Source organism: Eschscholzia californica, unplaced genomic scaffold (genome assembly GCF_041429995.1).
Source record: "Eschscholzia californica isolate CP2 unplaced genomic scaffold, dmEscCali1.0.p SCAF_1, whole genome shotgun sequence".
Lineage (NCBI taxonomy): Eukaryota > Viridiplantae > Streptophyta > Magnoliopsida > Ranunculales > Papaveraceae > Eschscholzia > Eschscholzia californica.
Window position 1 is genome coordinate 1,534,443 of NW_028238198.1, and position 16,005 is coordinate 1,550,447.

The following is a 16,005-nucleotide window of genomic DNA, read 5'->3' on the forward strand; positions in this document are numbered from 1 at the left end:
TACTTGTCTTTTTATCTTTCTCCACATTATTTTAGTTTATTCACAAAAGGTCCTTTATGAGTATAAAATTGATTATGTTTAATTTTGAATGTGGAAAGTTCCAAATTTATTATGTAATTGCCCCCTTGGACATATCAAAGGTTGTAATCCTAATGTTAACATAAACTGATTTTTAAGAGAATGGAACCTTTAGACCATGTGTTATATTTTAACTTCAACCATTTATAATCGTTTATGTATGATTTTTTACTTAAATTTAAATGTTATTTCTTCTGACCCTCGTCTCGTATGTGTTCTCTTAGTAAACAATAGGACAAACTAGCACTCTGATATAAACGTGTCAAATATGGGACTTTGTAAGTTTTCTCGTGTCTATGTAGGGTTATAAATCATGGGCGATGGTTGGTCTTTGGAAAGGTGTAGGTGGAGCCATGATAACTTCCTCGGAGTAAATGAGACTCCGCCCACCACAATTTTAGTTGAATCCTCGACGACAGAGTATGTAGCCCGACAAAATTTAGAGAGCAAAAGTGTTATACATTTTCTCTGTAAACCTTATTCAGACACATACTGTTTGGATTGTGGCAGGAGAGAGTATCACTAGAGGTACTTGGGTGGGTCAAAAATTTTCGAAGATATGTGAAAGCAACATAACTTTGCAGCTAAACATGAGCTAGAAAACTCTTCTTCATTTTCGTGATTGAGCAATTCTGCCCTCATTCATCGATTTTAGTGTGGGCATCTTTTCTTTATCTTCTAGTATTCGTTTAGAGGAGGCATCTTTGCCTTTTCTTTTCTGTTTCCTATATAAATACCCATACTAGACCTCTTCTGCTATAAGGAAAACAGAGTCATCATCTCAAAGAGTTTTGGGTTTTGGTTTTTGTCCATGGCTGAAGATAATGGTGGTTTTGGTTTATCATCTTCATTGATTTCTTCTGATTTGCCTGTTAAGAGGAGGACTAGAGAAGGTGAAATCTTGATTAATGAAAACAGTTTATCTGTTGATCATATGGAGGAAAATAAATCTATTTCCTCATCTGTGATTCCTGGTTGGTTTTCTGAGATTAGCCCAATGTGGCCTGGTTAGTTTCTTTCTCTCTCAAAATTATCTTATCATGGGTAGTATTTGATTGAATTCATCACCTTTTTCTCTCAATTTCCTGTCATGGGTATTTCATAATCTTGGGAGAAAATTAACATGGCTTTTTTTGCTTTGTTCTTTGTTTTTTGTATTGACTTTGTTTCATAATCTGTACGAGTTCTTCTGTGCGTTGTTTGACCACGCTATTTGTTCATTGAAATCTAAGGAGTAATTCGAAGGACTTGCTTTCTTTCCTTACTCTGTTGTAGTATGAATTGCAGCAGTCGACGTAAGATTTCTGCCTAGAGTCTGTCTGGTTTTTCTTGTTCTTCAACATTTTTCTTGAGATTATCTTCATTATCAGGTACGACTATTTAGGTTATCTAGAAAACAAGTACTACACTTTGAAGTCTAGTCTAGGATAATCTCACATCTGTTGTGGAGGGAGTAGGTGGTCAGTTCAGAAAAGGGAAGAAAAACCTCAACTCTTGAGCTAGAGTTTGGGGTCAGAGAGGCCCCTGACCACCTAACACTGGCACATGACCACCTAGCACTGGCAGTAGAGCCAAATATACAACTCTTGGCTCAGTAGTCTATCGAAGTTAAAAACCTTCGTGTGAATCAAAAAGATAAATCTAATGTCAATATCGGACAACACACATGATCAATTTGTAAATGTGATGAGAAGCCTCGTCTATGTAGCGAGGTTTTCCAGTGATCATAAAAATAGGGTATACTTTTCTAAATTCCAACTTATGAAAGTACTAGAGTTAACTATTATGGTCGTGAATACTTTACTTCCGACGAACATTGGTCATACATCTGTACAGTTTTTCGAATTGTTTCCTGTCTATCTTTTGATTAATTGTTAAGTGTTTTGCTATTATGTTCCATTGTTTATGTCTATATTTTGACTTAAGTGAGACGATGGATATACGAATGAGTTAGTGACCAGGCTTTCATTTAACTTTTCACAGGAGAGGCTCACTCTTTAAAGGTAGAAAAGATCTTGTTTCAGGGGAAATCCCAATACCAAAATATAGTAATATTTCAGGTATTATTTTAGCTTCAGCCTATGCACCAAGCTTTTTCGATCTTCATTGACTTTTGTATTTTGAGTAATGCTACATAGACCCGTATGCTCACTGATTTCACTACCAGTCATCTACTTACGGAAAGGTTCTCGTGTTGGATGGAGTGATTCAACTCACAGAGAGGGATGAATGTGCATACCAAGAGATGATTTCTCACCTTCCTCTTTGCTCCATCCCAAACCCTAAGAAGGTACTCTTGTTGTTCGAGAAATATTTGACGTTCTCTTTTACATTTTTATCTGATACGGTGTTTTCTTTAGGTGTTGGTTATTGGAGGAGGAGACGGTGGCGTTCTTAGGGAAGTATCTCGTCATTCCTCAGTCGAACAAATCGACATTTGTGAGATCGATGGGATGGTTGTTGATGTGAGTGAATGGAAGTTTCATTTTTCCACTCTTTCTTCTGTGACAACCGAAAGATGATTATCCTTCTTTTTTCCTCCATTCAGGTCTGCAAGCAATTCTTCACACACCTAGCAGTTGGTTACGAGGATCCTCGTGTAAACCTCCACATTGGCGATGGTATGTTCTTCGAATTCTATGCATAGTGAACGATCAGATTGTTTTATGCTTCTTCGTTTCGTTCGGTCCTTCTGATTTCCTGTTGAACTTCATAGGAGTTGCATTCTTGAAGGCTGTTCCTGAAGGTACATATGATGTTGTTATTGTCGATTCATCTGATCCGATAGGTAAAGATCTTCATTTTTTAGGTTGATACCTTCATTTTTCGAACTGTCTCATGAATCAAAACTCAAAAGCGAAATAACATCAAAAACCTCAAACAGGCCCAGCACAAGAGCTATTTGAGAAACCCTTCTTTGAGTCAGTAGCAAAGGCGCTTAGACCTGGAGGAGTTGTATGTACCCAAGCAGAAAGTATATGGCTTCACATGCATATTATCGAAGATATCGTTGCGAATTGCCGTCAGATATTTAAAGGCTCGGTTAATTACGCTTGGACAACCGTTCCTACGTATCCGAGGTAAGCATATCTCTATTTTTTTTTAAACAGAAATGCACCCGCTATTCTAGAACCCTTTTTTTTTTAACACATGCTATTCGAGTAACCTGATGAAATTGTTTTATTTTTTTGCCTTATGGAAATTTTGCAGTGGAGTGATTGGGTTTATGCTGTGCTCAACTGAAGGGCCGGCCGTTGATTTCAAGCATCCAGTGAACCCCATAGATGAAATCGATGACGATCAAAAACCACCATTGAAGTTTTATAACAGAGAGGTCAGGGATTCATTATTTCGAATTGAATTCTTATGCTTGTTAACCTAAGTTTGTTAGTTTCTTATCTAGGGTTATTCTACTTGCAGATACATGCAGCTGCTTTCTGTTTGCCATCTTTTGCCAAGAAGGTGATTGATGCAAAATCCAAGTGAAGGTGGGAATCTCACTAAAAGCATAGGAAAAGAGTCAGCTGAAGCCATGTCTTACTTGGATCTAGTTTGTTATGCCTTGAGAAGAGCTTAGTTAAATTGCCGATGATTTTATCAGTCGATGAAGGTTTGGTTTTCCTTTGTTTGCGCTTTTAGGCTCTTGATGTTCAGGATGGTATGAAATCAATGCTAGAAACACGACTAGCACGAACATGCAGTTCAATTTTTGTAATCACTAGTAAGTTAATTGATATTGTCTGAGTTTAATTAACGTAATTTGTTGCAGAAGCAAGAAAACAGATTAAAACTAATTTAAATTTAAGAAAATGCAATGAAATTATTTATATTGATAAACACACATTATATTAGAAAAGAAATAATTACTAAACTCTAGCGCCCTCATCGCAACTAATTTTAATGAACTTCATAAGAAAAAAATATCTCAACTTGGAAATACCCACTTCTAGACCTAGGTGACTTGGCCGTAAGGCCCGTCATTGCCACGGCCAAGAGGCCAATGCGGCGAGGCCAGTCATTGCCAAGGCCAAGAGGCCAATGCAGTTGGCCAAGAGGCCAATGCAGTTGGCAAAGAGGCCAATGCAGTTGGCCAATGCGGTTGAGGATGTTCTCCATCACTAATGTCAAAAAAATCAATTTAGAAATTTGAAAGATGGTTTATATTGTAAGGCAAGATCAAATGAATTTAATTGGGCAGGATCGAATCCCCTTGAGAATCAAATTTATGACTGCCATTTCAGAGGAAAACATGACATTTCTCATTTCTCTTTTATTGGGCCAACAACCCAAACATGTTAATCCACATAGCTCCGTTCTAGAATAGAAGAAACAAAATACTTGTTTAGGGTCGAGGATTACGACTTACTAATGTCGTCCGTTAACCCTGAAAAAACGAAGCAATTGACGAGCCTTTGTAGAACCAGGTTGTAGTTCTAATGAGTTCTAGCAGAACTGATGCAAATAAAAACCTGCAAGCACACGGTCATGCTGTTGTGCTTTAGCAGATCCGACATGTGATTCAGACTCAAGCTGGGGAAAACACAATAAGCAGACAGAGGAGCCGGTTTGTCTAATACGAGTAGTAGATGCAGAAAAACCAGAGTAGTCGGGTCATTGGCGCGATTCTAGCTCAAGATAAAGCACAAAAGAAGAGATGGCAGATGCAGCTATGAAGCAGACAGATGCTAAACCAATGTGCAGTAAAATCCCAACAATGGTGCCGTTTTAGCAGAAACCCACCTCAAAACAAAAAGACAAACACAGCTTTATGTAAGACTAGTCATAAAATTTCTTAACAATCCAATTCTACTCAAACTGTCATAAGAGTCGATGAAAAATAACTTAAAAAGATAAGCGATATATAAAGTAGAAAAATGACCTCTCAAGTTCTACTTATTAGCTGAGGAGAGTACTCATGCCAAGGCAAACAACACCAGGTCACTTCAATTCAGCAGCTAGTTACTTTGTAGGGACATACTTTCCAAATACTATGACAGCAAAAGTAAGACTCAAGTCTTCGAATCATTCTCGTTTTTTACTAGTTTTATGAAGATGCCCTTAGAAGTCACGCACGGGGTCACTTCAGCTCCGGCTCCTTTCACGACGTTTGTCCCTGAAACCGAAATCCACTTATGAGTGTTATCATCTATATTAAAGCATATACTAGCTTGAAGAGCATTCAAGTATCGAATGTAATCCAAGTATCGGACTTATGGTTATTACAGTAAGAATAACCCGCTGAAGTGACTAAACGACATGCCAATAGATAGGTGAATCAACTTGCTGTAATATCATGGCATACCCATTTGCGTAAGGCGAGTCACGGCGTACATAACGAGCTGGAGGTGACCTGCTGTAGCTCCGACCAGGACGAGGTGTTATACTGCGACGTCGTGGAGATGGAGATCTCCTTCCACGGGGTGGGCTGTAACTCCTGCAACAGAATATAGTAAGAAGCTTCAACTTACGAAATCACACGGGAGATCCATTTAGTGGTTAAAATAATACAGCATAAAATGGTCTAAAAGCTGGAGAATGACATAAAGAGAACTAGAAGCAGACCTCCCATAGCTAGGGCTCCTACGACGTCGAGGACTAGGACTTCTACGGCGCCCACCTCCCATGCCCCGTGAACCACCACGTGAGCGACATTCTCGAGCAAAATGACCAGGCTCACCACACTCATAACACTTCAAATCCTCACCTCCACCACGCCCACCACGTCCACCACCACCGCCGCCACCACGACCACCGCCCCCACCACTACCTTTAGAATTATGAGAAAGTTCGACACGCCAACCGTTCTTCCCTGTAAACACAAAAAGGTAATCACTTCATGTTCAAACTTCACAAAAAACAACGTGACTTATTGACTTCCATTACTAGGTTGAGAAACTTTATACTAAAAAATTGATACAACTTACCATCCAACTCACGGATTGCATCAACAGCATCTCTACGATCATCAAACTCAATAAAAGCATAACCTGGTGGTTTCCTAGCTACCCAGACACTGCAATTATTTCATCAAATCCATAAGAACTACAAACGCGATCCGTACTAAAACCCTAGAAATCACGAGTACAACCATGATAAAAGATGACAGAGAGAGAGAGAGAGGGTTTTATTACCTACGAAGCACACCATAGACACGGAATTCATCTTCGAGTTCTCTCTCTGAAACTCGTGGATCCAAATTTCCAACATAAACCCTAGACATACTTATCGATCTCCGATTTCAACCTAATAAAACAAGAACTGGCATAAATTAGACTGGAGATAGAATTGAAATCCTTAGAAAAAACATGACTAAAATACTAGTTCCTGAGAATACACATCAAAGAATGAAAAAAAGTAATAGCTTTGAGCTTACCTTGATGTAGAAGATCTAGTGATCCAGAAAAAACCCTAACTTTAGATCGAGAATGGGAGTGATTATATTTGGGGAGGATTTTTGCGGCTTATAAACCCTAATGTGCCGGATGAGATACAAAATAATTTATATAACTAGGGCTGGTAATACGGGTAGGGTGCCCGTAAAATTATCCAATTACGGAGTGCTTCAGTAAAATATAGGATTGGGCTTAAGAAAGAGCCCAAGATAATCCCATATCATGGAAGTACAAGTTGTTAGTGTTTGCTCTACCAAATTTTTTAGGTTCAAAGTGCTTCTTTTTATGGAATGAGCTCTTAAGATTAAAATTTTATTGACGACGAATAAGACACGCTTACTAGGTGATCATTTCAAACCCAATGGTATCCTCGGTATTGTCCTCGTTTGTTGGCCAAAGTCTCGTGGACGACAAACTTTTCTGTTTTTCAAAACTATTTCAAAAACATCGCCATAAAATAAAATTCTAAACTTAAACAGCGATAGACACAACACGTGATGCTAGATTTATGTGATTAAGAGAGAGTAGGGGAGCAAAGAATTGATTCACGAGAAGTACAATAATGTTCATGGATGTACGAATACTAATAAATCCGCACCTACCAAGGAAGAAGGAAAAACACTAATTAAAAAACTGGTCGATGATATTAGTAATTAGGGTTCAATAAGGGAACACTAATCACCATCCAATCAAACCAACTAGACTATCCATAGGATAGGGGGAGCCATAAAGTTTTTTATTTTGCAAAAAGGGAGCCATAAAGTTTGAATAATGATAAGTAAAGACAACATCAAACCAAAATAAGTGGCCGATACAAAAGCCTTACACTCTTTACCAACCCCACTTTAATGACCACTTACTACTAATAAAGGCAGTTTGAGGTACCCAAAATATCATCAATAGATCTCCCAAAATCTACCAAACTCTCCTCGAAGAGATATTAAACAAATCTCGAACAGAAAATACTTGTGCATGTTTGGGGTTTCTATATAATGTGACCTTATGAGACATACTGGCTTAGATTCACATAGCATACAAGTAAAACTAGGCCAACTTGATTATGTCCGTAAGATAGTTGTGATATCTAGTTAAATTTACATCTTCATACATCACGTAAGAATCCTAGACTTTGGGACGGTGGATCGGACACAATAAAACATAAACACGTGTATCTAGACAAGATTAAAAATAAAAATTAGGTATGCTAATTTATTAATAGTTTGGGTGTCAATATAGAGGAGTTGAGATACTGACTTGGGTGGGGAAGAGTCAGAAACCAATTTGAGCATAGAAAGAAGAAATAAATTATTAGATCTCAACTTTCAATTATTTTTCGTTTGCCACAACTTTCTCTCTCCTAATAGCTTAAAAAATAAAATATGAATGAACATAATCCACGATTACACGGAGAACAAAATCTTTTTGTGTGTTGGCAACCTACTAGAGGGACTTATTTAGCTATTGTAACCTGTATCATTTACATACGAAATGATCTAATTCTAGAATGTTTATTTCTGAAATTCTAAATGATTCCGAAAATTTTAGTATGGGTTGGCCTATATGGTACTTAATGAATCACTTTTCTAGGAAATATTAAAATTATACCATGGCTTATTTTTAACTTTTATTACATTCATTATAATTGTGTTCCAATATCATTTTGTTGTTTTTAACTATAGCATAAGATTGAGTTGTTTTCTTGCTCTAAAAAGGTTGCTATAGAGAGATATTCTCAAAATTGAGCTGTTTACCTTATCAAACAACCTTAGATATGATTTAATACTTATCATGAAATCACTCTTTCAATAGGAAAAAAAAGAATGAATAGTGGAGAATACTTTTGGCCAAGATGATGACCTAACTTATCACTTGTGCATGAATATCTAATCAAATACTTTCTAGAGTATGCCACAGAAGACAAGACATAAAAGAAAAACAAGACTTAGACAACCACTCCATTTGAAACCCCACTAAGAAAAAAAAACAATGTGTCAACATCGTACTAGCATAATAAGTTTTATGTAATAGAACTGTAAGATTATGATTGAGATATTTTAAACGTGTTTCGGACAAGTTCTCTTCTCAAACATAGTTAGAATTTACTGATAGAAGGCATTAACTTAAAGAATAATTTCCTCGTTCGATGTTTAATCGTTTCAAATATGATGGGGGTGAATTATCCTGACAAATTATCAAACCCAAAATTCACCAAGTACAAGTACTATGATATTAGTGCTTTACTTGGAACACAAAATGGTGGATTTGAACTTCAAATGGACTAAAGGAGACAAGGAAATCTTTTTGACATCCCAAGTGAGGAAGGAATGGTGGGGAATGAATTGCTCAAAACTCAAAGGTCTTGGGTAGGATGCTCTAAGCCATTTTGGGTTATTGAAACTATACCTTGTTGAACTCATCGAAAATTTAATCATTTAACAAATGGGTTAGAGTTTAACCTTTTTAATGGAAATCGTAGCTTGATAACACCTAAACATGACATACCTAATTCGTAGAGGTTGAGAAAATTCGAATTTCTATTAAAATTATGTTTGATTGTGACAATAATTTGTATGATACTTGATCAAATAGTCTCTTTTATGGTTGAGCATCACCTCACCAAAATAAGTAATTCCTTTATCCTTACTTTTTCTTTTATTTTTTCATAAAAATGCTAATTTATTTATATGGAAAGGACACAATATTGGTGTGATGTGACAAAATTAAGGGCAAATCTAACTCTTCCCCTTCATGTCCCAATAGATCGAAGGGTCATTTAAGAATATTTACTCTTAAATTTTAAGGATATTTTATAGTATTAAATGACTAGTGGATAATGACATTGAAATCACAATATGTCAATGGAATGTAGAATTGAAAGAAGATAGATTATAGGAAAATTGAATAAAGTTTGGGTAAGGGAAATGAAGAAAGATTCTATGGAGAAATTTAAGGAAGAAATATAATTGACAAGAAGAGATCTTGTGTCAAGAGAGAAGTGGGGTGCAATTATTTATGGGAGAGATTTTAGGGATTTTTTTTATGAAATTTTTATGGGAAAGATTTCTAATTTTACATATAAGGGTCTTTCTTCCTATCATAAATCATAAATAAATTTCAATCTTAATAAGTTAAATTTCTCACTTCAACAAAAGAAAAGTTTAAAGTTCTATATTTTACTCATTACATTTATTCATAGATACTAATTTACAAACAAAAAACATTACAAGTATCCTACAGATCCTAATAATAAGTGGAGTATAAAAAGAAAGACATGTCGACAGTATTCTAACAAGAACTTCGAATTTTAAACAAGATATATAACAATTGGGGGTTTCTTACGAAACCAATCTAAATGTTTAATAAAGAAATTTTTATCTGAAAATGAAGTCCGAAATTTTAGTTGAGTGGTAACATGAAAGTATATTCCATTTATCATGTAAATGGGAGTCTGAATCTTACCATTTTCATACAAATGTATTGAAGGATAGTTAAGTAAAATGGTTAAATTCGGAGTTGACTCGTCCGATTTAACTGAAAGATTTGAACGATTAGAAAGTGTGACGTTCAGGTAACAGTAATTCAGTTACCCACTCACTCACTTAATCTTCCTTCCATTTGGCAAGCACGTTCTGTGTGTGTGTGAGTGAGAAGAATCAGTTCCGCCATCTCTCCTCTCCCCCCCCACTTTTTCTTCTTTTTTTTGCAGAAAAAAGATCTTCATAGTGGAATCAAGGTCCCCTCTAACCCTAAAACTACTCACAATCAAACAGAAACCAAATCAATAACCTCTTTCTCTCTCTTCTTCTTCTTCTTCATCTCTCTCTCTAACTCAGTAGTAACTCACAATACCCACAATACCCATACCCCCAAGTTTTCTAATCTTCTTTGCTTATTTCACCTACCCATTACTCAAAATCACAAGTTTTATTAAAAAAGAATTTGTTTTTATTCTTTTGTGGCTTTTCGTGTTTCATTCTCTATTCTTGTTGTTGGCTATTGAAAAGTTCTTTTTTTTTCCCCTTTTTTTCTTCTTTAACTCAATACTCAATTCTTACCAATTAATACCCATAAAGGCATTTCTTTTTCTCTATCTGGGTTTTCTTTAGCTTTCTCAAATTTGTAGTAAAAATGGGTTTTCTTTGAGTTGCACAAATATGGATCTAGAAGGTGGAGTTTACAGAAAAACTAATAAGGTAACTTGAATAAAATCCCTTTTTGGGTGTTTTTAGATTGATTTTTAGTAATTTCATATTTGGATCTCACTTAATTGATTAATGAATGGGTAGTCTTTTAAATTTCTTGTTCTTCACTTATTTTTTTTTGCAGAAGGAATCATGGAGGACTGTTTTGACTTTAGCTTTTCAGAGTTTAGGTGTTGTTTATGGTGATTTAAGTACTTCACCACTTTATGTTTATAAAAGTACTTTTGCAGAAGATATTGAACATTCAGAAACAAATGAAGAAATTTATGGGGTTTTATCTTTTGTATTCTGGACCCTTACTTTAATACCATTATTGAAATATGTATTTATAGTTCTAAGAGCAGATGATAATGGTGAAGGTGGAACATTTGCACTTTACTCATTACTCTGCCGGCACACCAAAGTGAGTTTTTTGCCTAATTGTCAACTAGTTGATGAAGAATTATCAGCTTATAAGAAAGATAGCAGTGGCCCTCCAGAGAAGAAAATTGGGTCTAGATTGAAATCAATTTTAGAGAAACATAAAGTTTTGCAAAAAATGTTACTTCTTTTGGCTTTAGTTGGAACTTGTATGGTTATTGGTGATGGGGTCCTCACTCCAGCAATTTCGGGTACTTTTCGGTCTTCTGTTTTTCTTATTAAGTTCTTCACCTAAATTTCTTATACAGGGTTCGATTTATTGGGTTTTATGTGTTGATTCATGCAGTTTTTTCTGCCGTTTCTGGTCTTGAGCTCTCGATGTCGAAAGAGCATCATAAATGTAAGATACTTGACTACTTGTAATATACCTTTTCGACTTTTTGTTAATTAGTTAAGTGTTAGTGGGGTAATCAGTCAATTAGTAGTATTGGGACACTTACCAACTATGCTTCATATAGGAGATTTGTGCATCTAAATAGGTGACCTTAAAATTTGGAATTTGAAAATCTTAGCTATTAGGGAAAGGTTGAAGTAAATTTACCTAACAATTTGTAAGTAAGATTACGTATCTATCAAATACCTAAAAACGTTTAATTTGTTCCTGATAAAGAAAGCATAAGAATTTTGTTTAAAGTGCCTCAAACATGGGTGTGATATCTAATCCAAGAAATGTTTACTTATGTTTGCGCTAGTCTTATAAAGGGCAGTTATCAATGTAATTATGTAAGGGGTGTTAGGTGTATCATGTTTTCTCGATTTTGGGAGGGAAACGTGGATGCGGAATGTTAGGGTTTTAGTGAGCTATAAATACTGAAATCCTTGAGAAATTACTGCCGGTTCCTTGTACATAGTTAAAATCTTTCTTCGCCGGGGAGTAGATCCCACCCTTCTGTGATTGTTTACTTTCATTATTACTTTTCTAGTATGCTAATTCTTTGTCATAACATTTTCAAGTAATTCGATTTTTAAATATATTAAGGATGAACTCTGGGGATCTCATGATTTATTCTACAGATGTGGAGGTTCCAATTGCGTGTGTCATACTGATATGTTTATTCGCCTTGCAACACTACGGCACCCATCGAGTAGGATTCTTGTTCGCACCCATTGTCCTAACTTGGCTTTTCTGCATTAGTTCGATTGGTTTGTATAATATTATTCACTGGAATCCACATGTCTATCAAGCATTATCTCCATATTACATGTACAAATTCTTGAACAAAACTCGGACCCGAGGTTGGATGTCATTAGGTGGGATATTGCTGTGTATAACAGGTATGTATTGTTTTTACTGAACAAACTGTTGTTTACCAATAAGTTTAAGTTATTTTGAACTTTCCAGTTCCATATTTGCAGGTGCAGAAGCTATGTTTGCCGATCTTGGACATTTTTCACAGTTATCAATCCAGGTATGAGTAAATCATTGTAACCTATAGACATCTTCAATTCATATTATCTTTCTACTTCCTTAATCAGCGTTTTAATTGCTTGGAGATTTGTATTAGCGGCTGTACTCCAATAATGCTTACCCATTTTTGTCGACGAAAATTGTGGACACAAAAAGAATGTGATATGATATATGAGTATGACATAAGATGATCCTAACTGAATATGCTTTTGTAGACCATGTATAAATTGTGATGTATGCGGAGTAAATACGTTTGTCCTATTATATATGGGCAGTGTCAGAGGTTGTCATTGAGGTTGGTTCCTCGGTTTCTAGTCAGCTACTAGACGCCATGCTGTTTTTGATACGGGGTTGTGTCAGTTATTGATGTAAAAATAGCTCTCAAGCTTTAGGTTGAGTTTTATTCTGAATATGTTTGTCTTGGAATATAAGTTCTAACTCAACACTATTCGGCAGATTGCTTTCACCTCTGTAGTATATCCGTCCTTGATTCTCGCGTATATGGGACAAGCTGCTTATCTTTCTAAGCATCATATAATTGAGAGCGACTACAGAATTGGATTTTACGTATCCGTTCCAGGTAGTTAGTTCTCTCTCTCTCGCTCTCTCTCCATATAGCGATGTGCAAGTTGCGTCTAGCTAACTGAAACTAACTGATCAACTTGTCAGAAAAATTAAGATGGCCAGTTCTTGCAATAGCTGTACTTCAAGCAGTTGTCGGAAGCCAAGCGATAATCACAGGAACTTTTTCAATCATCAAGCAATGTTCTGCTTTGGGTTGCTTCCCTAGAGTCAAAATAATCCATACATCGTCAAAGAGACATGGTCAGATTTACATCCCAGAGATCAACTGGACGTTGATGCTGTTATGTTTGGCTGTTACCGTCGGTTTCAGAGACACAAAACGTATGGGTAATGCAGCAGGTATGTCAGTGGCAAACTAAAAGGATAAAGCATCATGTCATTATGATTTTGCTGCTATTGTTATATAATATAGTGATGCAGTTCTTTTTGTTTTTGTTGGAATAACTGAGTGTGATCTATCCTCCGGCCCGGAGACCAAACCCACTCCGAAAATTTGGATGGGTGGGATTCTATATCGAGGAACATTCAGTAAGGAATCTTGTTCTGCCCAAAAATTGGACGTCTTGCGTAATTGTTTGTACTCCAATGTCCAAGGGCGAAACCTGACCATGCCAAATGATCACAAGGAGAAACATTAGGAGTTGGGTCTGGATCGAGACACTGCCCAGACCGACTAACACTTGGTCGACATTATCAGACTGCTAACTCGATCCATTGCATCTTCAGAAGGAGCATTTTCCGCATATATTCTTATAGATAGAGTAATTTGTCCCTTTTTGCGAACATCACATGAAACAAAAGGAAGTAACAAAGGGATAATTTGTTTAGTTACGAACCTTAGACTTATGAGTTTGGAAAATCGATCGATTCTGGACTTAAATCTTAATCTTTCTTCTGTAACAGGATTGGCGGTCATAACAGTTATGCTGGTAACGACGTGCTTGATGTCTCTCGTTATGGTCTTATGTTGGCACCAGAGCGTTGTAGTAGCTATATGCTTTATGTTGTTCTTTGGCTCCATTGAAGCACTCTATTTCTCAGCTTCCCTTATCAAGTTCTTCGAAGGAGCATGGGTTCCAATAGTCCTTGCTTTCACATTCATGATCATAATGTACGTGTGGCACTATGGTACAATCAAGAAATACGAGTTTGATGTACAAAACAAAGTCTCCATAAATTGGCTTCTTGGCCTCGGACCCAGCTTAGGTATTGTTCGTGTTCGAGGAATTGGTCTCATACACACTGAGCTTGTTTCGGGTATTCCTGCAATTTTCTCTCACTTCGTCACCAACCTCCCTGCCTTCCACCAAGTCTTAGTCTTTCTCTGCGTAAAATCTGTTCCTGTCCCATATGTTAAGCCAGAGGAGAGGTTCCTTGTTGGTAGAATTGGGCCAAAAGAATATCGTCTTTATAGATGCATAGTAAGATACGGTTACCATGATGCCCACCAAGACGATATGGAATTCGAGAAAGATCTTGTTTGTAGTATAGCAGAGTTCATTAGGTCAGGGAAATCAGAACCCAGTGGAGTACTCGAAGAGTTAGAACAGGATAATGAAAGAATGACAGTCATCGGGACGTCCTCAAGCTTCAACGATGGGATCCAAATGTGTGAAGATGATGAAGATCTAACTCAAATTCCAGGGACATCAGAACTAAGAGAAATACAATCTCCATTGGGCCCAAGAAAGAGAGTGAGATTTTTGCTGCCTGATAGCCCAAAAATCGACAGAGACTCACAGGAAGAACTTCAAGATCTAAGCCAAGCGAGAGAAGCAGGAATGGCATTCATTCTCGGACATTCTTACGTTAAAGCGAAAAGAGGATCGAGCTTAATCAAGAGATTGGTTATTAATTTTGGATATGATTTCTTGAGAAGGAATTGCAGAGGACCTAGTTATGCATTGAGTGTGCCTCATGCTTCTACTCTTGAAGTTGGGATGATCTACCATGTCTAGTTTCTTGAGTTATGAGATATCCTTCCTGGATCCTATGTGTAGTTGTGTTTTTGTCAAATATCAAAGTTCTCTTTTTGTACAGTTTTCTTGCTTTAAGATAGTGGTGGGCTGGGCCGGGTCTTGGCTACGGAAAAAGCAGGTTGGGCCGGGATTTGGGGTGGGCCTGCTTTACCCGGGTTCAAATAGTTATGCCACGGACAGGAACCGTTAAACCCGGCCCCACCTGTGGGTTGAAATTAACGGGACGTCCCAACAGCCTAATGGGTTTTTGCCCAACCCGGGCTTTCTGTCGGTCTGGACCAGACTGAAAACTCGCTGGGATCAGAACAAAGTCCAGCCCAAGACAAGAGGGTAACCCAGGCTGGCTTGGCTCATCTTCTAACCGGGTCAGGCCTAGGCCGGCCCAGCGAGATAAGCACCTTTTAGATAAAGAAGTTGAATGGCACCATTCTGTCATTAGATATCAGTTACCAGATTAGGGTTATGAAGTTGTATTATGCAGGATAGAAAATGGAGATCAGATGGAATTGAAGTAAAAAGATTATAATCAAAACACCATGCCAAGTAGTTTGTTTTTTCCCCACTTTATAAGAATTTGACTAGAGTTATGGTTTAAACTTGAGTCAGATTTGAGAATGTTTTTTTTTCTTGTACCACGACTCAGATTCATTCAATCGCCATATTAAAGTCGGCAAATAAACTCTCTAGTCTCTCTCGGGTATAGTCGGGCAGCCTTGCGAGCTAGACCTTGGGTTGTCTGCCATGTAACACGAGCCTGACCAGCAAAATCTAGTGAGCCAAGTGAGCATTACCCGTTCCACGACTTTGGGTGTCACTTGTTAGTGACTGAAACGGGTTTTCGTGAATTACATCAAGTATCAGCCCTCATTTTTGTCTTTGTTAAGTTCTACTCGTGATATCTAAGTCATTCTAAATGTCTGATTTGGACTTAATTTAGGTCA

The 16,005-nt window shown here is 37.0% G+C and overlaps 3 protein-coding genes across 3 annotated transcripts; 2 read left to right on the forward strand and 1 right to left on the reverse strand.

The window, feature by feature from the left end:
* Positions 1-252: 252 nt before the first annotated feature.
* On the forward strand, positions 253-3,832 carry LOC147563032 (spermidine synthase 1-like). Its single transcript, XM_086633859.1, has 9 exons — positions 253-1,085; positions 2,062-2,138; positions 2,246-2,368; positions 2,439-2,543; positions 2,627-2,699; positions 2,795-2,866; positions 2,963-3,158; positions 3,289-3,412; positions 3,499-3,832. Exons 1-9 carry the CDS (start codon positions 890-892, stop codon positions 3,562-3,564), a joined length of 1,032 nt encoding a protein of 343 aa, XP_086489985.1. The 5' UTR covers positions 253-889; the 3' UTR covers positions 3,565-3,832.
* Positions 3,833-4,313: 481 nt separating this feature from the next.
* Positions 4,314-7,814, reverse strand: LOC147563033 (serine/arginine-rich splicing factor RSZ21-like). The gene is made up of 6 exons (XM_086633870.1): positions 6,452-7,814; positions 6,210-6,321; positions 6,003-6,091; positions 5,641-5,887; positions 5,381-5,512; positions 4,314-5,191 (listed from the first exon to the last, which is right to left on the reverse strand). The coding sequence occupies exons 2-6, from the start codon at positions 6,296-6,298 to the stop codon at positions 5,161-5,163; spliced, it is 588 nt and encodes a 195-aa protein (XP_086489996.1). The 5' UTR covers positions 6,299-6,321; positions 6,452-7,814; the 3' UTR covers positions 4,314-5,160.
* A 2,293-nt stretch (positions 7,815-10,107) lies between these two features.
* LOC147563034 (potassium transporter 6-like) lies at positions 10,108-15,124 on the forward strand. Its single transcript, XM_086633848.1, has 8 exons — positions 10,108-10,663; positions 10,797-11,283; positions 11,379-11,432; positions 12,107-12,367; positions 12,449-12,501; positions 12,957-13,080; positions 13,170-13,424; positions 13,989-15,124. The coding sequence occupies exons 1-8, from the start codon at positions 10,625-10,627 to the stop codon at positions 15,041-15,043; spliced, it is 2,328 nt and encodes a 775-aa protein (XP_086489974.1). The 5' UTR covers positions 10,108-10,624; the 3' UTR covers positions 15,044-15,124.
* Positions 15,125-16,005: the final 881 nt, after the last annotated feature.